The sequence below is a fragment of the Chrysochloris asiatica genome, unplaced genomic scaffold (assembly GCF_000296735.1).
Source record: "Chrysochloris asiatica unplaced genomic scaffold, ChrAsi1.0 scaffold00033, whole genome shotgun sequence".
Classification (NCBI taxonomy): Eukaryota; Metazoa; Chordata; class Mammalia; order Afrosoricida; family Chrysochloridae; genus Chrysochloris; species Chrysochloris asiatica.
In genome coordinates, this window is record NW_006408551.1 from 2,108,434 (window position 1) to 2,131,116 (window position 22,683).

Sequence of the window (22,683 nt, forward strand, 5' to 3'; positions counted from 1 at the left end):
AATGGGCAGGGACCCACCCTGTTTACTTGTTCTGGTGCCTGCATTGCAGCTGCTGAGCCGTGGCTCCTGGGCCCCAGCTGGGATGAGGCCTTCCCAAGGGTGAGCTTTCATCCCATATACACCATTTTCAATAGGAGGTCTGATGCGCTGCATGCGGTGAGGAAGGAGAGGTTTGGAATGGAACCTCCCTAACCCTCTACACTCATCTTCCCTACACTAAAACGTCAGTTTAGAGAGGTTACCCTGTTAAGTTTCTTTGGTTTTTCTAGTACGTTGCTAAGGGCCATCAAGTTGCTTCCAACTCATTGCAACCCTGTCTGATGAATTTGAACCCCCGACCTTGCGGTTCAAACCAACCTTTCAGTCCATGGCTTATCCTACAGCACCACGCTGGGACTCCTTTTCTAGTACAGTTCTGCTTTATTAGTTGGCAAGCAGATCATACCTCCTCTAAGCTCGTTGGGTCCCTTTTCTACTTGCTCACTACTGGGGTTATGAAAGATTTGGGAGACAGAAAAGTGTTCCTTATACACTTTAATTGTATAAGTGTTTATACAGTTCTGTGAACTGAATATAGCAGCTAGGTACCGTCAGCCATGGGGAAGGGAAGTAGAAAAAAAGGAAGTGTGAAAACAGGAGAGTGAGTGGGCGGATCAGGTTTTAAGTAGCTTTGATGAAACACAGCCTGATGAAATCTATGCCCTGCAGAGTCAGACAATTTATTAGCTGTAGATCTAGTCTCTCCCCAACAATCAACCCAGGCTACCCTGCTGCATCAAACAGTAACACAATAGACCCTACATATAGGAGTCCTGGTGTGGCACTGTGGGTTAATGTGCTGGACTACAAAGTTGGTTTGAACCACTATGGGTCAAAACTGACTCGAAGGCACTTAACAACAACATACTGCATTAAAAGGAGCTCTGGTAGTGTAGTGGTTACAAGTCCAGGCTGCCAACCCCAAGGTTAGCAGTTTGAAATTATCAGCTGTTCCCTAGGAGACAGATGAGGCTTTCTGCTCCCTTAAAGGAAATCCTATACTGGATCACTATGATTCACAACCGACTCCACATCAAATAACCACCACTACCATACTGCATAGAGCTCTGGTAGCGTAGGTTACAAATCGGGCTGCGAACCTTAAGGTCAGCAGTTCAAAACTACCAGGCGCTTCGCGGGAGAAAGATGAGGCTTTCTACTCCCATCTAGATTTACAGCCTTGGAAACCCTGTACAGGGTCGTTACGGGTCGGAATTGTTTCAACGACACAACAACAACCATATGCTCCTTTGAACCTCTATACAGGGTCTCTATGAGTCGGAACCGACTGGACAGCACATAACAATACTGCATTAAATTAAATTCTGTCTCCACCTAGTGTCCAACCTACACCTCTCCTGCTTCCAAGTAGTTTTTAGGTCCCCAGACAACCGCCTACCTCTAAGGTATTACTAACAGTAATAGTCATTAGTGTATCTGCACTCTTCCTTTCCTGAACCTACACAGTACAATCTATCCATTAGTTCTATCCTGACTATATCCCCAATTTCCCAATGAGTCATCTCACTACTCATGGCTTCATCTAAATGTCCTAAGCACTTCCTCAGGGTCAGAAAATTCTTAGAAAAACGTAATTTTTCCTGCAGTTGAACCCTCAGTTATGGAGACAATTTTTTAAAAAGAGGATTTAGTTACAATCTGCCCTCAGTAGAAATACAAATAGGTAATTCTTGGAGTTTGAAAGAAATAAAGCTTCACTTCCTATTCATTACTCTGCTGTACCACCACTCCTGTCCCCACTCCACAAAAAAGTTGGATCATCCCAAGTTCATAATTCTCTGATTTTCCATTTTTTACTAGCCTCTCATTACACTACGCAGTCAAGATATGGAGCTGGGAACTAGATAGGGGAGGTCAGTCAGCAGTTGTTTTCATTCCAAATAGGGTAATTCTCTTTAATTTTGTAAGGACAGCCGGGGAAAAAAAACTGAAGGATAAAGAATGTTCTTTATGAAACATGAAAACTAGGGAATGCTGACAATTGAACATACAGGAATCCCAGAAGCAAATCCTTCCAAACTGTCCAAATGGGGTGCAAGATCCCATCCTCCACAACTCCCCAACTTCGCAACTCCAGCTGCGGCTACTAACGAGTAACAGGCTGTGCGGCTCTGCATGACGTCATACCAGAGGCACTCCAATCTCACGTGTGGGGAGCTCCTGGTCCCGCCTCTCCTCTTTAAATGGTATACCACGCCCTCCTTCACTTCTCACCAATCAAATGCTGTTCTCTAGGCCTGTTCCTCCTTTTCCCTCCATCCGGACCTCCCACCTTAGCACTCTAGTCCAATCAAGGAGGCCCCGTCCCTCTGAAGCCCTTTCTTTCTCTTCTCCAAGATGTAGGGGCGGAGTTTCGACCTTTTGACTCCACCTTGGACTATCAGCCGCGAACCAACCCGAACCGCCAGAGAAGGGGGCGTGGCTTGAAGTCCCTTCCTCCATCCTGGGGAGCACGGTTTACTGAGGGTAGCTGGCGGCAGGAGTAGGCGACCTCCCGCCGGGTCTTTGGTTCGGGCGCGTCTTCTCTGAGGTGGCACCATGGAGCGTTCTCCTGTCAAGGGCTCCAACTCCATCTCCGTGGACCAGCCCTCTGCTCCTTCCGATCCCCCAGACCAGCCCCAAGTGGCTCACACAAAGCTGGACCCCGGTTCTGGGGGCCAACCTGCCGGACCAGGCGCAGCGGGAGAGGCCCTGGCGGTGCTGACTTCGTTCGGGCGGCGGTTGCTGGTGCTGGTGCCGGTCTACCTGGCCGGGGCAATGGGACTCAGCGTGGGTTTCGTGCTCTTCGGCCTCGCCCTCTACCTAGGATGGCGCCGGGTTCGCGACGAGAAAGAGCGGAGCCTGCGGGCAGCGCGGCAACTCCTGGACGACGAGGAGAGGCTCACGGCTAAAACACTCTATATGAGCCATCGCGAGTTACCTGCTTGGGTGAGCCACCACCCCCCAGCCCTCAGTGCAGCAGAGCCTTACAGTCCCTCGGTTTGGGGCCTCTCCCATCATGTCCCCAAAGTTAGCCCCACCTGGGAGAGTGGGTCCCCCTTGACGCCTGCCTGCTGAGACGCGCCACTTTGGGGACCAACTGCCGGCTCCTTCCGCCCTCACCACGCCTTTCTGCACGCCCAGATCCGGAGCCTTCCACAGAACCAGGACTTCTTCCTTACTCTGCTCCTGGGCAAAAGCATTAATAACATCGGGATCCGGTCTCCTCCAAATCGCTCCCTTCTAGCCCAGCCGTCCAGACGCCTGCCTCGCTTCTGGTGCCTGTCGAGCCTCTGCTGCTCTAGGGCATCCCCCGTTCCCGTAGCGGCTCAAAGGGTTCCCTCGTCTCTCCTCCCCTCCCCTCTCATCACGACTTTTTAAAAATCTACTTAAGACCTTAAGGTTCTTCTCCGTTTCCCGCTCTCTCTCCGAATCCCCGCTGGGACCCAGCTCCGGGATCACTGCCCTGCTAAGCCCAGAATCTGATGGACCCTGAGTCCTCGCCTTGCAGTCTGGGCCCGGCTGCAGCTCAGCGGAGGCGGCTGCGGGACAAAGGGCGGGGGTGCTCGTGGAGGGGAGTGCGGCTGCTGCAGTGCCCGCTGCCCATCCGCCCCCGCCGGCCCCACCCTTCCCCTAAGTGGTTGAGGCGGTGACCCTTATTTCTGTGCCTCTTCTCCTGCTGTGAGAGGCCGGATGCCTTCTCTGAGCCCGTTACCCGCCCCCGCCCTGCTCCTCCCTTCAGCGGTACAAATCTAGGGGAAGAATAGCAGAAGAGAGAAATCAAAGTTGGCACTAGGCAGGCACAGCCATGCTTCCCAAGCGCTGGTCTGGGGAGGAAAAATGGTCCCAGGGGACTTGTGACCCAGGCAGAATCAATTGACTTTGTTCGTCCTCCTCATCATGGAAATTAATCATCCTCTCCTCTCCATAAAGGAAACACAGGTGTCTTTCTTTTCCCTAAAAAGAATCACACTGATAGGAAGAAAGGGAGAAACAAAACAAAAACGTACCGCCAGGGCCTGAATAAATAGTTGATCTCTCCCAGACTCTAGAGCAGCTTCCCTCTGCCTTTTTGATGTAAAAACTGCCATCAGTGGGGAGGAGGGAAGGCTGAAAAAAGGAACCTGGACTTCTCCAATTCCAAGAATCCCTCTTCAAATCTAATTTGACAGGACCTACCGCACCAGATCGGCCAGTGTTTGGTAGCGTAGTGGTTACGAATCGGGCTGCGAACCACAAGGTCAGCAGTTCGAAAGTACCAACTGCTCCGCGGGAGAAAGAGGCTTTCTGCTCCCGTAAAGATTTACAGCCTCGGAAACCCTGTTCAGGGTCTCTATGGGTCGGAACCGACTCGATGGCACTTAACAACAACAACAACCGCACCAGATCGGGCAGTGTTTGGTTCTGCTGTGCACTAACAACAAAAAAACCACACCAGAAAAAAAATATGCCCTCTCTGCCCCAGCAGCTGTTACTCCATCACACTAAACTATCCACAAAGCAACTTTGTGTGGGCTGCTCTCCTTGTTAAAGAGCTCTCAGGGCCCTCAGATCCTGTGGGGAAATGAAATGAAACAAAGTCCCATGATATAACAAGGGCCTGTTGCCCTGAAACTGTTTCTTCCCCTCTGTGGGCATCCTACCACGCATCTCCATAGGAAACCACAAGCAGAACTGTACTCATTACTGTCTCTGCCTTCCCACCTCCAGGTCAGCTTCCCAGATGTGGAAAAGGCTGAATGGCTAAACAAGGTGAGAGGTTGATTGTCCTAATTTTTCTTTTTCATGAAGAGGGACAGGAGTGGGTTACTCCTGCCAAGTCCTGCCACATTCCAATTCTAGCCCCAGCCTAGTCCCCACTGTTCTCTGTGGGGAATATTCTGAGGGGATTTACCTTCAGAGGGAAGACTGGACTCTCTCTTTCTTCCCAGATTGTGGCCCAGGTCTGGCCATTTCTGGGCCAGTACATGGAGAAACTTCTGGCTGAAACAGTGGCCCCAGCTGTTCGGGGATCTAATCCCCATTTGCAAACATTTACATTTACACGAGTGGAACTGGGTGAAAAGGTATATGGCAGAGGGGAAATTCATGAGGAGATGGGATGAGTGTGGGGGAGAGTAGGGGGGTGGCGCAGAGGGGCTGAGAGATGCTTCTCCCTTTCCCCTCTCCCATTTCTCAAGACATTGTATCTCTCCAGCCACTGCGCATCCTTGGAGTCAAGGTTCACCCAGGTCAGAACAAAGAACAGATCCTACTGGACTTGAATATCAGGTAACAAAACTCACCAATCTTCCAGTCCCCCTCCAGCAGGGTCCTGGTCATTCCTGGCTCCTCCATTCTCCCTACTCCCCACTGCAACTTGGCACTAACCCTCCGTACTCTCTTCCTTATTAATCCTCAGCTATGTAGGTGATGTGCAGATTGATGTGGAAGTGAAGAAATATTTCTGCAAAGCAGGAGTCAAGGGCATGCAGGTGGGACAGGTGTCAGTGGCCCTTCAAATAGGGAGCCACTACCCTAAATGTCATGGGATGTGGGGAAGTGGGGGGGGGGGTTGAGAAACCAAGGCTGGGAAAATCTGTGGAGGGCAGAGGAGTATTTCTGGAGAAAAGCTTTGATCTTCCCTTCTTGCTCCAGCTACATGGTGTCTTGCGAGTAATCCTTGAGCCACTTATTGGAGACCTTCCTATTGTTGGGGCTGTGTCAATGTTCTTCATCCGACGCCCGGTAAGGGAAGAAAGGCATTCGGGGGGATGGGAAGGTAGGGGAAGCAGAGAGGACTGGGAGGCTGAGGGTGGCCAGCTATAGAAACAAAATTGACAAGAAAGCTGAGAGGTCTAGTAACTATTGGATAGGTATGACTCTGTCAACATGATCTGCCCTGATCCCACTGCTCTTTTTTCTAGACCCTAGACATCAACTGGACGGGGATGACCAACCTGTTGGATATCCCAGGTCTCAGGTATCTATGACTTAGTGAGCACCTACGAAGTGCTCCAGCCCTGGGTTGGAAGTTTAAGAGGTATAAAGCAGTGAAGGATGCAGCTGTGTCTTCCAGGAGCCTCTGCTCTAGTTGGGGAGATAAGACATACGCCTGTGGAACCTTCCATATTGTGGTTTTTCTTTGGGAGGAGGGTGACATGCATTTGGGTAGAGAATGAAGAGGGCTGAAGACTACTCTTCAGGGGAAAAAGAGAAAGAAAAGCTGGGGATAGCAATGAAGAAGGGACAACAGGTAGGGAATGAGGGTAGAGAGTAGCAGACTTTCCAAATCAACCAACCAACACAGTATTATCCAAGCCCAACTTCTGGTAACTCCAAGAGAGAAGCTGTTTGAGACAAGAGTCTCTTAGAACTCCAGAAATAAATCTCCCAGACTCACAGTTTATATTAAATAAATAAGAGCACTAGGCTTCTGCTGGCTATGGGAAGCAGAGTTGGAATCTGGAGGGCATTGGATGTTGGGGCCACGCTAACGTCCTTTTTTACTCCCCCTTTAGTTCACTCTCTGACACCATGATCATGGACTCCATCGCTGCCTTCCTTGTGTTGCCCAACCGATTATTGGTGCCCCTTGTGCCTGACCTCCAAGATGTAGCTCAGTTGCGTTCTCCTCTGCCCAGGGTATGGTTCCTCTCCCATTATGTCCTTCTCCTAGGACCCCTGGTGTGGCGCTGTACGATAAGGGACTAATTTAACTGCAAGGTGGCAGTTCAAACCCATGAGCCGCTCTTCAGAAGCCCTGAACAGGATCACTATGATTCAGAACAGACTAGACAATATTTAACAATAAAAACGGGACCCTTGTGCTGAGTCCTTAGTTTCTCACCATCTTATTTCTACCCTCAGGGCATTGTTCGTATCCACCTGCTAGCTGCTCGAGGACTGAGCTCCAAGGACAAATATGTGAAGGGTCTGATTGAGGGCAAGTCAGATCCCTATGCACTTGTGCGTGTGGGCACCCAAACATTCTGCAGCCGTGTCATTGATGAAGAACTCAATCCTCAGTGGAGAGAGACTTATGAGGTGGGAGAGATGAGAAGACCCTGAGAGGTCATGAGAGAAAATGCAAGATTGGATAATCTTCACAGTAGCAACCTATGAGAACCGTGTCCCTCTGTTTATCCAGGTGATGGTACATGAGGTTCCAGGGCAGGAGATAGAGGTGGAGGTGTTTGACAAAGATCCAGACAAAGATGACTTTCTAGGCAGGTGAGCCTCTGCTTATGTTAGGAGTGTAAAGAACCAAGGTTCAGGAGGAAATTAGGATCCTTCTACATTATGGGCCTTGGAATCATGGATCATTTTCTTTCCTCACTAGTCTCTATCTTCACTTCCTCTCTTTGCACTCACACACGCAACTATCTCCTGATGTAGGGAGAAGGAAGTCTGGAATCTGCCATTTATTTCTGGGTGGGTAAATGGAGGGCTGGAGTCCTGATGTGGCGCTGTGGGTTAATGTGCTGAATTGCAAAGTCGGTTTGAACCGCAAGGTCGGCAGTTCAAGCTCACCAGCTGCTCCTTGTAAACCCTATACAGAGTCACTATGGGTCGGAAACGACTCGTTGGCACTTAACAACAACAAAATGGAGGGCTAATGACATGCTCCTAATTACGACACTCTTCCTTTTTCCTTCTCATTGCTCACTCCCCCACCAGAATGAAGCTGGATGTAGGGAAGGTGTTACAGGCTGGAGTACTGGATGATGTAAGTGGGAAGAAAAGGAAGACGGGGAGTGGTCTCTCTCACTAAGCAGACAGTAGTTGATACTATGTTGTCAGGAAGAGCTTGAGTAGGTACTTGACCTCTGCCTTTCTCTACCTCTCTCTCTAGTGGTTCCCTTTACAAGGGGGACAAGGCCAAATTCACTTGAAGCTAGAATGGCTGTCACTTTTGCCAGATGCAGAAAAACTGGAGCAGGTAACCAGTAGGAGACACTGGAAGCTGGCGGGGGTGGGGGTGGGGTTGGGTAGGAGGTAGCTGAAAGTATAAAAGACTAGACAGGACCAAGGTCTAATTGGTACCACCACTTTCCCAGGTTCTGCAGTGGAATCGGGGCGTCTCCTCTCGACCAGAGCCCCCATCAGCCGCCATCTTAGTTGTGTATCTAGATCGGGCCCAGGATCTGCCTGTGAGTTTGGGTTCTACAGGTGGGGGAATGGGAAGGACTGGTATACATCCACAGTATCCCCACATCCTGTCTTGCTAAGAGTGCCAGTGCTCCTGCCCACTTGGCTTCATGAACTTGTAACACAGGCTCCTGAGGAGGAGGGGAGCTGAACTACTGTAGGAAAAAGATTCTGAGAAGACCCCCACCTCTTGTCACCAAAACAAAAATACCCAAGATGGTGACGTCTAAATTCTGTTCTCTGCAGCTGAAGAAGGGGAATAAGGAACCTAACCCTGTGGTACAACTGTCAGTTCAGGATGTGACCCAGGAAAGCAAGGTGAGAGCCAGCACATCACTGTGGGAGGTGTTATTATTGAGGGAAGGAGTATCCTTGGGTGAAGCCTCCCGTTTAGAACAACTGAATGTGTAAGAGTTTTCTAGATGACTGGGACTGGCACTGTGTGTACACTCTTAGCCCCAATCTCTACCTCTCTAGGCTGTCTATAGCACCAACTGCCCAGTGTGGGAGGAAGCTTTCCGGTTCTTCCTGCAAGACCCTAGAAGTCAGGAGCTCGATGTGCAGGTGAGATCATCCCCTAGCCAGCTTCCCCACTGCTTTGAAGACCCTATTTTATCTTTCCATATCTGCATCATTTTTTTCTATCTTTTCCTTGGAGTCACTCTATTTTCACTCTACTTACACTTCCCACCACCCTTCAGTGGCTTCACACTGCTCCCCACCTGTAGGTGTTTCTAAAGTAATTTTTTAAGTCTGAGTGAATTTTATAGTATATAAATGATGCCTCAAAAAAAGTCTTAAGACCTAGTACACACTGTATTATGAAGGTCATTAAAACCTGAAACACACTATCTGCCTTCAGAGAGCTCACTGTCTAGTTTCATAGACAAGATTGTTGTTGTTAAGTACTGTTGAGTTGGTTCTGACCCACAGCAACCTTGTGTAGGGTTTCCAAGGAGCAGCTGGTGGGTTTAAACTGCTGACCTTGTGGTTCAGCGCCTTATCCTGTAGCACCACACTAGGATTCCACAGACAATACATATAGATAGATAGGTAGATAGATAGATAGATACATACATACATAGGTAAAGCCATCTAAGAACAATTCAGTATTAACTGTTATTGTCAGTTGCCATTGAGTTGATTTGAACTCATGGCAACCCCATGTGTGCAAAATAGAATGGCTCCATAGGTTTTCAAGGGTGCAACTTTTTGGAAGCAGAACTCCAGGCCCGTCTTGTGTGGCATCTCTGGGTGGCTAAGCTTTCAACTTGCTTAACCATTTGTATGTGGAATAAGTACAGCCAGAATGCTCCTTAGAATCCAGGACAGTGAGACTTTGTCTGTCATACTTCAGACATACTATTAGAAGGAACCAGTCCCTGGGAAGAACATCATGCTTGGTAAAGTGGAGGGTCATCAAAAAAGAGGAAGACCCTCAACGAGATGGATTGGCAAGTGGCAGTAATAATGGACTCAAACGTAGCAACAATTGTGAAATTGGCACAGGGTTGGGCAGTGTTTTGTTGTTGTACATAGGTCGGAACCAATTCAATGGCCCCTAACAACAACAACCATTTATACTACCCAGGGACTCCTCAGTACTAACTGTTGTTGATTACTATAGTTGGTTCTGACTCATAGTGATATCATGAGACAGAGTAGAACTACCTTACAGGATATTCTTGACTATAATCTTTGTAGAAACAGATTGACTGCCAGATCTTTTTCCAGTTCTGTAGAACTGCTGCGTGGGTTCAAATCAACCTTTTGGTTAGCAACTGAGCACTTAACTGTTGCACTTCAAGGGTTCCTTCCAAAATTAACTTCTTGTTAAGTGTCATCGAGTTAGTTCTGACTCATAACGACCATGTAAGATATCCAACTGCTAACCTCGCAGTTAGCAGTTCAGTGTATATCCACACCAGGACTCCACCAAAATTAATTAGTGGGAGTAAAATACTCATAGCATACTATTGTGGAGAAAGGGACAGGTTGGAGTAGAGAGATTCTATGTGGGCTATTTTCAAAGTGTGGGAAAAAGCTATGATTGGAGAGATTTTGTGAAAAAAGTAGGATTCTCATTAGTCCTTAAAGGAAGTAAGATTTAAATAGGTAGGTGGAAGAAGAATGAAGATTTTCTAGGTAGTGGGAACAAAGTGAACAGAAGTGGAATGGAGCCAGCAGGGGATCTTGGAAAGATGGGCCTGAGTGGAATGGAGGCATGTGATTGGCCCAGTGAGGAATGTGGGGAGATCCATGTTGTAATTTCCCAGTCTGCTTCCCTTTCCCTGATCTCTCCACTACATTTCATCTGCTTCTTACAGGTGAAAGATGACTCCCGGGCCCTGACTTTAGGGGCACTGACGCTGCCTCTGGCTCGCCTGCTGTCTGCCCCTGAACTCATCTTGGACCAGTGGTTCCAGCTTAGCAGCTCTGGCCCAAACTCCAGGCTCTACATGAAAATAGTTATGAGGGTATGGAGATGGATGAGAGGGCTGAGGGGAGTTAAGAGTAAGGAAGAGAAATCTTCTAAGATGAAATGAGTTAGTATATGTGGAAGTACCTAGCAGTCACACAGAATGTTGATCCAACTAGGAGAGGGAATGGGATGTGAGTTGGGGGTGGGTGTGGAGGGAACCCTCTAGAGATGAGCCCAGTACAGACAGGGACCTGGTTTTCCTGCCAGGTCCCTGCTCTGTCCCTGAGCCCCCACAAACTGTCTCCTGGTGGCAAGTTGCAGTTCTTAATTCAGCGACCATTCGCTGGAGAAGGATGTCATGTTTGATAAGCTGGAGGGTCAGAGAAAAAGAGGAAGACCCCCAATGAGATGGATTGGCCAGGTGGCAGCATCAATGGGCTCAAGCATGCCAACAGTAGTGAGGTTGGCCCAGGATCAGGCAGTGTTTCGTTCTGCTGTGCATAAGGTCGCTATGAGTCAGTGCCGACTCGATGGCACCTAACAACAACAACAACAACTGCTTTCCCAGATCCTGTACTTGGATTCATCAGATGTATGCTTCCCCACTGTGCCGGGGACTCCTGGTGCCTGGGACCCAGACACTGAGAGCCCCCAGATAGGCAGCAGTGTGGATGCTCCACCTCGACCCTGTCACACAACTCCAGACAATCACTTTGGGACTGAGGTGAGTCTATATAGAGGACCAGGGTCTGTTTGCCTACTCTAATTGTGCAGAGTCTATTTCCTGTTGAGTTCTGACTGGCCCCTCTCTCCCTTTAACTGCCATCTGCTGCTCCCATCTGTCCCTTTTACAGAACGTGCTTCGGATCCATGTATTAGAGGCCCAGGACCTGATTGCCAAAGATCGTTTCTTGGGGGGACTGGTGAAGGGCAAGTCAGATCCCTATGTCAAACTAAAGTTGGCAGGACGAAGTTTCCGGAGCCGTGTTGTTAGGGAGGATCTGAATCCCCGCTGGAATGAGGTTTTCGAGGTCAGAATTGAGTGGCTGGGACTTCTCATCCTGTCCCATTTTTTCCCATAGCTCTGAGAATGGTCAAAAACCATCACGGGTTCAGTCAATTGGGAAAGTACAGTCATTTGAGGGAAGAAAAAAAAAAGGAATCCCCTTGTCTGCACTATTTTCTCCTACTAGGTGATTGTCACATCAATTCCAGGCCAAGCGCTAGATGTTGAGGTTTTTGACAAGGATCTGGACAAGGATGACTTTCTGGGCAGGTGAGAGGGAGGGAGTTCAAGTGGGGCCTCTGTAGACCATGGAATCTGGTCCAGGGGAGACAGAGACTTGGTTCTGACCATCTACCTCTGCCTTCATCTTTCATCTCTACAGGTGTAAAGTGAGTCTCACTGCAGTCCTAAACAGTGGTTTCCTTGATGAGGTGAGCGTGGGATTGGAATTGACAGTCCCTCCTGATTGCCCAACTCTCATTCTCCACAGCCCCCAAGTCCTCTAATCCTGTCTTCTACTTCCACAGTGGCTGACCCTGGAGGAGGTCCCATCTGGTCGCCTGCACTTGCGCCTGGAGCGTCTGACCCCCCATCCCACGGCTGCAGAGTTGGAGGAGGTAAGGAAGGAGACTGGAGGACGACAGGGTGAGCTCTTCCATCAGTTTCTTACATTTTTTTATTGTGAACTGAATGAAGGTTTACAGAGTAGACTGTCAGTTTTACATTCCACAAGTCTTATACTCCAAGGATTGCAGACCCCACAGTGTAACCAACATCCCTTATCCCACTTCCTCCCTGTGGTTCTTGTTTCCAGTCCCCCTCCTTTTCCAACCCTTCTCAATGCTCCCCTTTGACCTTGAATAGCTGACCATTGTATGGTATGTGTACCTCACTAGAATTGTTGTCCCCCTAAACCTTGATGCTTGTGGGGTTAGTTCAATTCCAGACCTGAAGGGTGACCGAAGACCATAGTCTCGGAGTTCAGCCATCTCTATCTGACACATTTTCTCTTCTATCAGTTTTCAAGGCATAGCCCCTGCTGCAGGCCCTCCTTCACAGCCACCCCTCTCCAGCCCCATGTGTCCTCTCCCAGGTGCTGCAGGTGAACAGTCTGATCCAGACTCAGAAGAGTGCAGAACTGGCAGCGGCCCTGCTGTCTGTCTACCTGGAGCGTGCTGAGGATCTGCCGGTGAGATAAGCTCTCTGTGCCCCTTGTCTCCCTGGCCCTCATCCTATCTTCCTCAGGTTGGGATACTCTTGATGTATCTGGAATAGTAATGGCCCCACTCTCCCAGGGTGATGCTGGGGTGGGAAGAACTGTCTGTCCTAGGCCACAAGGGTGGGGGCTACCAAGTGATAATGGGAACATGGCTGTTGGTTGTAGATCTGGTTTGCCTAATGAGCACCAAATTGAAGACTAACACAATGTTCTCTTTCTAGCTCCGAAAAGGTACCAAGCCTCCCAGCCCGTATGCTACTCTCACTGTGGGAGACACTTCTCATAAAACCAAGGTATCAGGAAATGCTACAAGGCAAAGAATGGGAAGGACAGAGGAGTAGAAGGGAGAATACCAACCACTGATCCTAATCCTTCATCTCCACCAGACTGTTTCCCAAACTTCAGCCCCTGTCTGGGACGAAAGTGCCTCCTTTCTGATTAGGAAACCCAACACTGAGAGCCTGGAGTTGCAGGTACTCTAGATATGTTAATTCTGCAAGTGTTTAGCAATTCCTGACTTGGGCCAGGCACTGAACTCAGCATAGGGCATTCAGAAAGATTAGATCTATTCTTTTTTTTCTGGAATTCATGTTTTATTTTGGGAGAAAAATAACCAGAGAATACTTTCAGACTTACTACTGAGGTAAAAGGCACTATGGGAGAAAATGGGGGGTTTCTAACTCAAGACTAGGGGAAAAGGTAGTGGTACTAAGAAAGGTGTTCTTATATGACTCCTGAGATTAAGGGTAAACAGTCTCTGACCAAGAAAAGAACAGAAAAAAAACACTTTAGGCTGAGTAAAGACTGGAGGGACAAGTTAACTGCAGATCTGAGAGGTAAACCAGAACAAGATCTTCAATAGTGTGCTGAAGATTTGGGCTTTTATCCTAAAGGCAGAGGGAGCGATCTGAAGGAGTGAGGGCTGACACACCCAGATTAACATTTCATAAAGGTCAAGGTCATGCTGACAGCAGGTAAAGAAAGGACTGGAGGCAGGTAGATCAGTTATAGAGACCATGAAAGTAACCCAAGCAAGAAATAACAGTGGACTAAAAGGAGGAGGAACATGGAACAGCCTAGATGGCGCCTAGGTTTCCCATTGAGTGATTGTATAGAAAAAAGGTGTCACTGCCAACACTGAGAATACACAAAGACAAGAGTGTTTGAATTGTTATCGCTAAGGGATATCCATGGAGTCCTGGTGTGGCGCTGTAGAACAAGTACTAGACCTCAAGGTCAATTTGAACTGCAAGGCTGGCAGTTCAAACTCACCAACTGCTCCTAGGAAACCCTATACAGTGTCTCTTTGAGTCAGAACTGACTCAGTGGGAGTTAACAACAAAAACAAGGCCCATCCAAGGGGAGACATCCAGAAAATGATCTACTGCCCATTGTAGTGTTCAGCTCTCTCTTCCTGTTTGAGCACCATGAACATGCAACAGGTAGCAAGTATAGCTGTGAGTGTGACTTAGGCCATGAGGTGAGTGAAAAGACACGGTGGGCATATGAAGCCTCTCAATATTCCAAGGGCAGACGAATGTTGACTTTGGAAACTAGTTGTTGTTGTTGTTAAGTACCGTGGAGTCGGTTCCGACTCACAGAGATCCTGCACAGGGTTTCCGAGGCTGTAAATCGTTACGGGAGCAGAACGCCTCATCTTTCTCCCACGGAACCACTGGTAGTTTCGAACTGCCGACCTTGAGGTTAGCAGCCTGATTCATAACCACTACGCTACCAGAGTAGTCACTGATTATTGGAGCAATTTCAGCGGCACGAATGGAGTAGAAACTAGTTAGTTCTCAATGGGTTTAAGGATGAACAAAAAGGTGCAGAGGTATCAGAAGCAGGGAGAAAGGATAGGTGAATGGCAATGTAGGGGTGTGATTTCTTCTTATGGAGTAGGGAGTCAAGAAATGCCTTCTAAAGTTTGACAGAATAATAAGTAGAGAATCAATCACATGAATTATAATAGAAACCAAGAGAATTAAGCATAATGTAAAGTAACACTAGCAAAGGTAGAGAGGAGGTATAACTGAGCTCAGTTCCTCATCTTTTATAATAGAGAATCAGTAGATGCTAACTAAAGTTGGTAAATATTTACAGATACAGGCATATTATTTAGGATTGTGCCAGAATGCGGGGGAAAAAAAGATGCTTAAAGATAAGTCACATTTGGAGCATGAAAATGGGGATTGGATGGGCTAAAAACATGTACTTGTAACTTAATTTCATTTTTACTGTTCTTTTCTCTATCAGTAATAATTATATAGGTATTACTGGTATAATTTGAAAAAGATTAGCAAATAAAAACAAGTGCAGTCTACTGGGTTGAGAAAGGAAGGAAAGTGGAACTAGTAACTGTTACCATAACTTCCCTGCCCGTCACCAAGAGGAGTCACTCACCAAAACCTTATTGTCAAAAGCATTTAGACTTTGACACCAAGACTACATCTGTTGCTGCATTGGCCTCTTGCTCACAGTCATGTTGCTCTACAGGTCCGGGATGAGGGAGCTGGCACTCTGGGCTCCTTATCGCTGCCTCTGTCTGAGCTTCTCGAGGCTGATCAGCTCTGCTTGGATCGTTGGTTTACACTGAATAACAGTCAGGGGCAGGTGCTGCTGAGAGCACAGCTAGGGGTGAGTTGCCAGGCAGTGCAGAGGGAGGGCCTTCACAGCTGATGGACCTGCCTGGGAGCCATCGAGAGCTCTGCCCACCTTACAGCCCTCTTGTCCATCCAGATCCTGGTGTCCCAGCACTCAGGAGTGGAGGCGCATAGCCACAGTTACAGCCACAGCTCCTCATCTTTGATTGAAGAGCCAGAACTCTCAGGGGGACTCCCTCAGGGCACTTCCTCAGCCCCAGAGCTCCGACAGCGTCTAACACATGGTGACAGGTAAGAAGAGGATGAGGTAGACAGATGGGGTGTAGTGAGGAATAAGAAATAGGCATTATTACCCTCATGGTTCCATTTTTAGCCAAGCAGTAAATAGATTTATGGTGGGGGTTGGGTACAACAACACTAACAAAGTATGCTCACCATAGAATGAATGGTCAATCATTCAAAATCAAAACGGCAAATTTTTCTTAAGGACAAAGTTGACAAGGGATAGGAAGGTGAGTGAAATGCAAGTAGAAACCACAGGGAGGAAGCGGGATGACCTTTGTTGTGTGGAGGGGATTGTAATCATTGAGATGAAACAAAGTTATATGATTTATAAAATGTAAAACTGATGATCTTGTCTTATAAACCTTTACTCAATTTGTAATAAAAAGCTTAAAAAACAAACAAAAAGGATGTGTTACAGCTTCCCTTGGCTCCACCTTCTGCCAAACCTCTTTCCATCTCTCCACAGTCCCCTGGAGGCGTCTGCTGGGCCTCTGGGCCAGGTGAAACTGACTGTGTGGTACTACAGTGAGGAACGGAAGCTGATCAGCATTGTCCACAGTTGCCGGTGAGACCCTGCACCTCCTGTACTCTAGGTGCTCTCCATCCTATCCCCTGGATTGCTTATTGTCCGCCTTTATTCTCCTTCTGCAGGGCCCTTCGACAAAATGGGCGGGACCCCCCTGACCCCTATGTATCACTGATACTACTGCCAGACAAGAACCGAGGCACCAAGAGGAAGACCTCACAGAAGAAGAGGACCCTAAATCCGGAATTCAATGAACGGTCAGTGGGCACTGAGGTGAAGAGATGACAGGCCTGGGGGGATGCCTTGCTTCTAACACTGAGCTCCTCCCTAGGTTTGAGTGGGAACTACCCCTGGATGAGGCCCTCAGGCGGAAGCTGGATGTCTCTGTGAAGTCCAGTTCATCTTTCATGTCAAGAGAGCGTGAGCTGCTGGGGAAGGTAAGAGGGCTGGGGTGGGCAGGGCAAAGGTGAGAGTGAGAAGCTGCTGGTACCAAGGCTATATAGTCCCTATTAGGGAGGAAGCAACCCAGGTGGTATTCTAGAAGGGACCCTACCACCTTTCCATGGTTTGGGACCAGGAGTGTATGCTAAAGGGATGTGTTCTTTGGAGATATCAAAATACCATCTTGCTATCTACCATCCTCCAATGCAGGTGCAGTTGGACCTAGCTGAGATAGACCTTTCCCAGGGTGCCGCCCAATGGTGAGTGTCTGGATGGGGGTGGGAAGGGTCTAGATATTTATTTAACTGGGAGAAATCCCAGCAATAGGAAGGGGGAAAGGAATACATTCTAAAGTAAGAACCATTGATTTTGAAGTTTAGGAGTCCTTGGATGGTGTCTCATTTATAGGAAGGTACAAGAGTCCTGTTGGGCACTGTACAATAAGCACTGGACTAGTAGCCACAAGGTCGGTGGTTCAAACCCACCAGCCACTCCTCAGAGACCCTATACAGGAACTGACTTGATAGTACTTAATAGTAACAAGAGTCATATTTCTACTTAAGCGTTTTCTCCTTGCTTCCATAGGTATGACCTCATGGAAGACAAGAGCAACTCTTAGGAGCTGGGATCACAGCCTGACTTTGCTCTGCCTCTTTGTCTTGCCTCTTGCTGCATCGCCACCTCGATGTGATGAGCCTAAAGCTACGGCCAGAGGGCAGCACCTGCGAACCATCAGCACTCTTACCTCCCAGGCCTATATTAGGGCCTTTGCCTGACCAAAGAGAAGGACCACGTATTACCCCTTTATTGCACGGCCTATATCCTTCTGAGCTCTTGGGGCAGGGATCTGAGCTGGCTGTTTTCTTGCTCTGCCTGCACTTTGTTCTCTTTCCCTCCTAGCTCCCCAGGGCGTTCTACCTGTGCCTGGCCACTGGCAGCACTAGCAGTGGCACATCAGCTTATGCCAAATAGAGCTTCTGGAAAGATCTCTTTCTTATTTAACTAAATGATCGCCTTTTTCCCTACCATGAGAAACCAAGTAGCATAAATGTGGGAGGGAAGGCCATGGCATTTTGGACTACTGCATGCAGTAGTAGATGGTCTAGGCCCCATATCAAGTTCTGTCCCCACTCTCCTCAAGCCTGTCCTGAAAACAATGCCTGCCGTGACGGCTGGGGCCAGTCTTGGGATTCACTTTGTGAAACAGGAGCACCTGGATTCTACCCAAGCCTCCAAGTAGCAGGGTCTAAGTAAGACTTAGAGCCTCTAACTGGTAATGTGCAGAGGGCCTTGGAGGACTTGGGGCAGCAGGGCCAATTTTTTGTCCAAGTGCCTAGGCTGTTAACTTACTGTCTAGAATGGAATCTGAATTTTACACTGAAACTCTGCCAATCCACTGTATCTTATAATAAACATTATACTCAAACCAGCCATGGGTCTTTTCCTTAAGCACAGAGTCCAACCTACCCATCAAATGTTTATTCCGGTAGTCAAACACCTTTGTTCAACACATCAATAGTGAATCGTGTCAGTTAAATTGGTGGCCAGATCCTTCCGGGATGTAGCCACTAAGAATATAGATTTCCACTGAGGATAGTTGAGGGACCTGTGTGAAACAGCAACTGTTGAGTTTCAGGTGAAAATCATTCCTGGTCACAGTGACGCTTATTACCTATCCAACTTGTCTACTGACCATATAGTCTCATGAGTTTTCTACGGAAAGGATTCAGACTTGGAAAAACCTTGAATCTTGGTGCCACAGCACAAACTCTAAGTGTAATCAGTGCCATTAGGGCATATTCAGCAATACTCACAAAGGTACCAAGCCTACCCAACAGGCAGCTCGATGAGAACTAGTTTCTGTATACTAGTTTCTACCAATACAGATTGCTCACCACGAACTCTGCTCCTTTGAAGACCCTTCTGGAATGCAAGCTATAGAAGCTATGCTTCATCACTTCTAACTTCCAAATGAGAGAAGTATGAAAATGGTTACTGAAATAGGTAATAGGAAGTCAAAAGTTTATCTCATTAGATGTCCCATGCATCTTATTTGCATTATCAGGCTGTCCAATCGCCCTGGTGAGCCACAAGCACCTTATTTGTATAGCTTTATCCAGTCATTTTGAAAGTTACAAGACCATAGCTAGAAAGGCCATATTAAAGTAATTCACTAGACCACAAGATTTTTTAAATTTTATACACTTTCACCTGGTGTGGCACTATACTATAAGGTCGGCGGTTCAAACTCACTAGCTGCTCCTTGGAAACCTTTACAAGGTCCCTGAGTTGAAACTAACTCCACAGTATTTAACAACAACAAACCCAAAAATGTGTTTGTTAACTATGGACAAAATTTTTCCTACTTTGTTATAGATTTTCCTGCTTATTTCCTGTCAGACTACCTATCACCTGTCATTTCTTATCTATTGTCAGTAAGCCTCTATCCAGTAGCAATACTACAAAATCCTACAAAATGCTAATTTTTCTTTTCTAAGGCTGAAAGAAAAACGTGGCATCAGGATTGACGGAAGACTCATTAACAACCTGCGATGTGCAGATGAAACAGCCTTGCTTGCTGAAAGTAAAGAGGACTTAAAACATTTACTGATGAAGATCAAGAGACCACAGCCTTCGGTACGGATTACATTTCAATGTAAAGAAAAAAATCCTCACTACTGGACCAATAAACATTCTTATCAACGGACAAAAGATTGAAGTTGCCAAAGGACTTCATTCTTCTTGGATCAACTATCAACACTCATGGAAGCAGCAGTCAAGAAATCAAACAATGTATTGCATTAGGCAATCTGCACAAGACCTTTTTAAAGTGTTGAAGAGAAAAGGTGTCAGCTTGAAGACTAAGGTGTGCCTGCCCCAAGCCATGGTATTTTTAATAACTTCATATGCATGTGAAAGCTGGACAGTAAATAAGGAAGACCATAGAAGAATTGATGCATTTGAGTTTTGGTGTTAGAGGAGAATATTGAAAGTGCCATGGGCTGCCAAAAGAACCAATAGATCCATGTTAGAAGAAGTGTAGCCAGAGTGCTCTTTGGAGGCCAGGATGGCCAAACTTCGTCTCTAGTACTTCAGACATACTGTCAGGAGGGACCAGTCGCTAGAGAACGATAACATGTTTGATAAGGTGGAGGGTCAGAAAAAAAGAGGAAGACCCCCAATGAGATGGATTGGCTAAGTAGCAGCATCGATGGACTCAAGCGTGGCAACAATAGTGGGGTTGGCCCAGGATCAGGCAGTGTTTTGTTCTGCTGTGCATAAGGTCGCTATGAGTCGGTACTGACTTGATGGCACCTAACAACAACAAGAAGAAGGGTGGAATTCAAGTAAAGATTATGAAACAGGGAGCTAGGTAAATAATACTTCAAGTACAAAGGTAAGACTGCCCTAGAGAACTAAAAACCAAACGAGTGGGATGATTAGGCAAGTAGGATAAACCAATGACAAAAAGTACAAAAAGTAAAAAGGCTCTAAGAATTGGTGTGTTGCCATAGGATAATGCACTAGACTGCAAGGTCGGTTTGAACCATTCACTAGCAGCTGCTCAGAAACCCTATATGGGGTCCCTGTAAGTGGGAACCGAATCAATGGCACTAAACAAGAATTGACTGGACAATGGGATGGGATGAGTGGGAGGAGAAGAGCTGAAGCACTCTGACAGTCCCCTCCTTCCTCTCATAAATAAACCTTTCCACTGTGCCCACTTGTAACCTAGTTCTAATACCACCAACTCTACCCCTTTTACAAATTTTAACTTTAGTCACACAGCTCACTCTAACCTCCCCTGAAACCTGGCTCACCTCCCAAGAGACATCATTCATCTGTAGCAGCTTCCAGGGGAGACAGCTCCCCTCTTAAACTTCATGTATTTCAGGCTAGAATGTGAGGTCTGTTTTCTCTTTGCTCTTCATTGCTACTTCCCATTCTTAAACTTATAGTAAAAATCTCACTTCCTTGGAAATTGATGCCAATTTGATATTCTATCTCTGGCTTCTAACCTGTCATCCACTAAATATGAGGGTAAGTCAAAAAGTATTGCTACAGAGTTATTAAAAACCTTTATTAAACAAAAATAACAAAATGTGAAACCATTGTTTCTCCACATACCCCCCATCTAGGCACTGAAGGTAGTGTTTTCATCTCTCTAATCCTTTCCTACCACCACTCATCAGTCAGTTGTTGAACTGTGGAGGTTTGTGTGTTGCTGTGATGCTGGAAGCTTTGCCACAGGCTATGTTAAATACCAGCAGGGTCACCCACTGTGGAAAGGTTTTAGCTGAGCTTCCAGACTAAGAGAGACTAGGAAGAAGAAGAGATGGACTACTTCCGAATATTCAGTCACTGAAAACCTATGAATAGCAGTAGATCGCTACCAGATAGCACCAGAATACTGAATATTGAAACATAATAACGAGCACCTGAATATTGTCAGCTATAATGCTTGAAGATGAGCCCCTCAGGTTGGAAGGCATTCAAAATGCAACTAGGGAAGAGCTGCCTCCTCAAAGTAAAGTTGAACATGATGATATGAAATGGAGTAATGCCTTTGGGACCTTCATTTGCTGATAGGTCACAACCCAAAGAGAAACAGCTGTAAACATCCATTAATAATCAGAACATGGAATGTAAGAAGCATAAAACGAGGAAAATTGGAAATTGTCACAAATGAAATGGAACACATAAACATCGATATCGTAGGCATTAGTGAGCTGATATGGACTGTTATTAGCCATTGTGAATCTGAAAATCACATGGTTTACTATGCTGGAAATGACAAATTGAAGAGGAATGGTGGTGTATTCATCATCAAAAAGAGCATATCAAGATCTGTCTTTTGAAGTACAACACTGTTTGTGATAGGATATGATATCCATACACCTACAAGGAAGAACAGTTAATACACTACTATTCAAATTTATACACCATCCACTAAAACCAGTGATGATGAAATTGAAGAATTCTATGTTTGATCAAACATGCAATCAAGATGTATTGATAATGGTAGTAGAAGAAATAAAAGATGAATCCACAAAGTTCCTAGAAATAAATGAGAATAAAAACACAACATAACAAAATCTTTGGGACATGGCAAAAGCAGTGCTGAAAAGACAATTTATTGCAATAAATGCACACATCCAAAAAGAAGAAAGTACCAAAATCAACACATTAGCACAACATCTCCAACAATTAGAAACGGATCAGCAAAGCAAATTTACAGTCATCAGAAGAAAAGAAATAATAAAGATTAGAGCAGAAATAAGTGAGATAGAAAACAGAAAAACTATAGAAAGCATCAACAAGACAAGAAGATAGTTTTTCAAAAATATTAATAAAATTGGAAAACATAACAAAAGAAAAGAGGGAGAAGATACAATAATATGCATAAGAAACTACATGTGTGATGTCACAAAAGAACTAACAGAAATGAAAAGGATAAGAGTTATACTCCAACAAATTAGAAAATCTAGAGGAGATGGATACATTTTTAGAAAAACACTATCTAAACTTACACAGAGTGAAGTAGAAAATTTGAACAGACCCATAACAAAAGAAGAAATTGATCAGGTCCATCAAAGAACTTCCAACCAAAAAGAGCCCAGGTCCAGATGGCGTCACTGGTGAGTTTTAGCAAACATTCAGGTAAGAGCTGTCACCAATTCTACTCAAATTATTCCAGAATATAGAAAAGGATGGAAAACTTCCTAATACATTTTATGAAACAAGCATGACCCTCATACCCAAGCCAGAGAAGGACATCATTAAGAAAGAAAACTATAGACCAATATCTGTCATGAACATAGATCCAAGAATTCTCAACAAAATCCTAGCCAACAGAATTCAACAACACCTAAAAAAAATAATACATCATGACCAAGTGGGAGGGATTCATATCAGGGATGCAAGGATGGTTCAATATTAGAAAAACAATCAATGTAACTCCACCACATAAATTAAAAAAAGGAAAAGAACCACATGATCATATTGATTGAT

General features: G+C 46.3%; 1 protein-coding gene across 2 annotated transcripts; it reads left to right on the forward strand.

Moving 5' to 3' along the window:
* Nucleotides 1–2,598: 2,598 nt before the first annotated feature.
* On the forward strand, nt 2,599–17,290 carry ESYT1 (extended synaptotagmin-like protein 1). Of its 2 annotated transcripts, none has more exons than XM_006859415.1 (31): nt 2,599–2,988; nt 4,750–4,791; nt 4,971–5,105; nt 5,237–5,310; nt 5,441–5,513; nt 5,677–5,766; nt 5,946–6,001; nt 6,540–6,663; nt 6,889–7,065; nt 7,169–7,251; nt 7,699–7,747; nt 7,874–7,960; nt 8,079–8,171; nt 8,386–8,487; nt 8,647–8,733; nt 10,497–10,646; nt 11,160–11,315; nt 11,446–11,622; nt 11,785–11,867; nt 11,980–12,028; nt 12,125–12,214; nt 12,691–12,786; nt 13,038–13,109; nt 13,203–13,289; nt 15,313–15,453; nt 15,556–15,710; nt 16,171–16,269; nt 16,356–16,487; nt 16,562–16,667; nt 16,882–16,931; nt 17,257–17,290. In XM_006859415.1, exons 1-31 carry the CDS (start codon nt 2,599–2,601, stop codon nt 17,288–17,290), a joined length of 3,339 nt encoding a protein of 1,112 aa, XP_006859477.1. The 2 variants fall into 2 exon arrangements, with proteins under 2 accessions (XP_006859477.1, XP_006859478.1); XM_006859416.1 differs by having other exon boundaries at nt 8,416–8,487.
* Nucleotides 17,291–22,683: the final 5,393 nt, after the last annotated feature.

Excerpts from the sequence above, each read along its gene's own strand:
- ESYT1 (XM_006859415.1), top strand. The coding sequence starts at position 2,599 with ATGGAGCGTTCTCCTGTCAAGGGCTCCAACTCCATCTCCGTGGACCAG. Across the intron at positions 6,002-6,539 it reads TTGGATATCCCAGGTCTCAG|TTCACTCTCTGACACCATGA; the intron begins GTATCTATGACT and ends CTCCCCCTTTAG. Across the intron at positions 16,270-16,355 it reads AGCATTGTCCACAGTTGCCG|GGCCCTTCGACAAAATGGGC; the intron begins GTGAGACCCTGC and ends CTCCTTCTGCAG.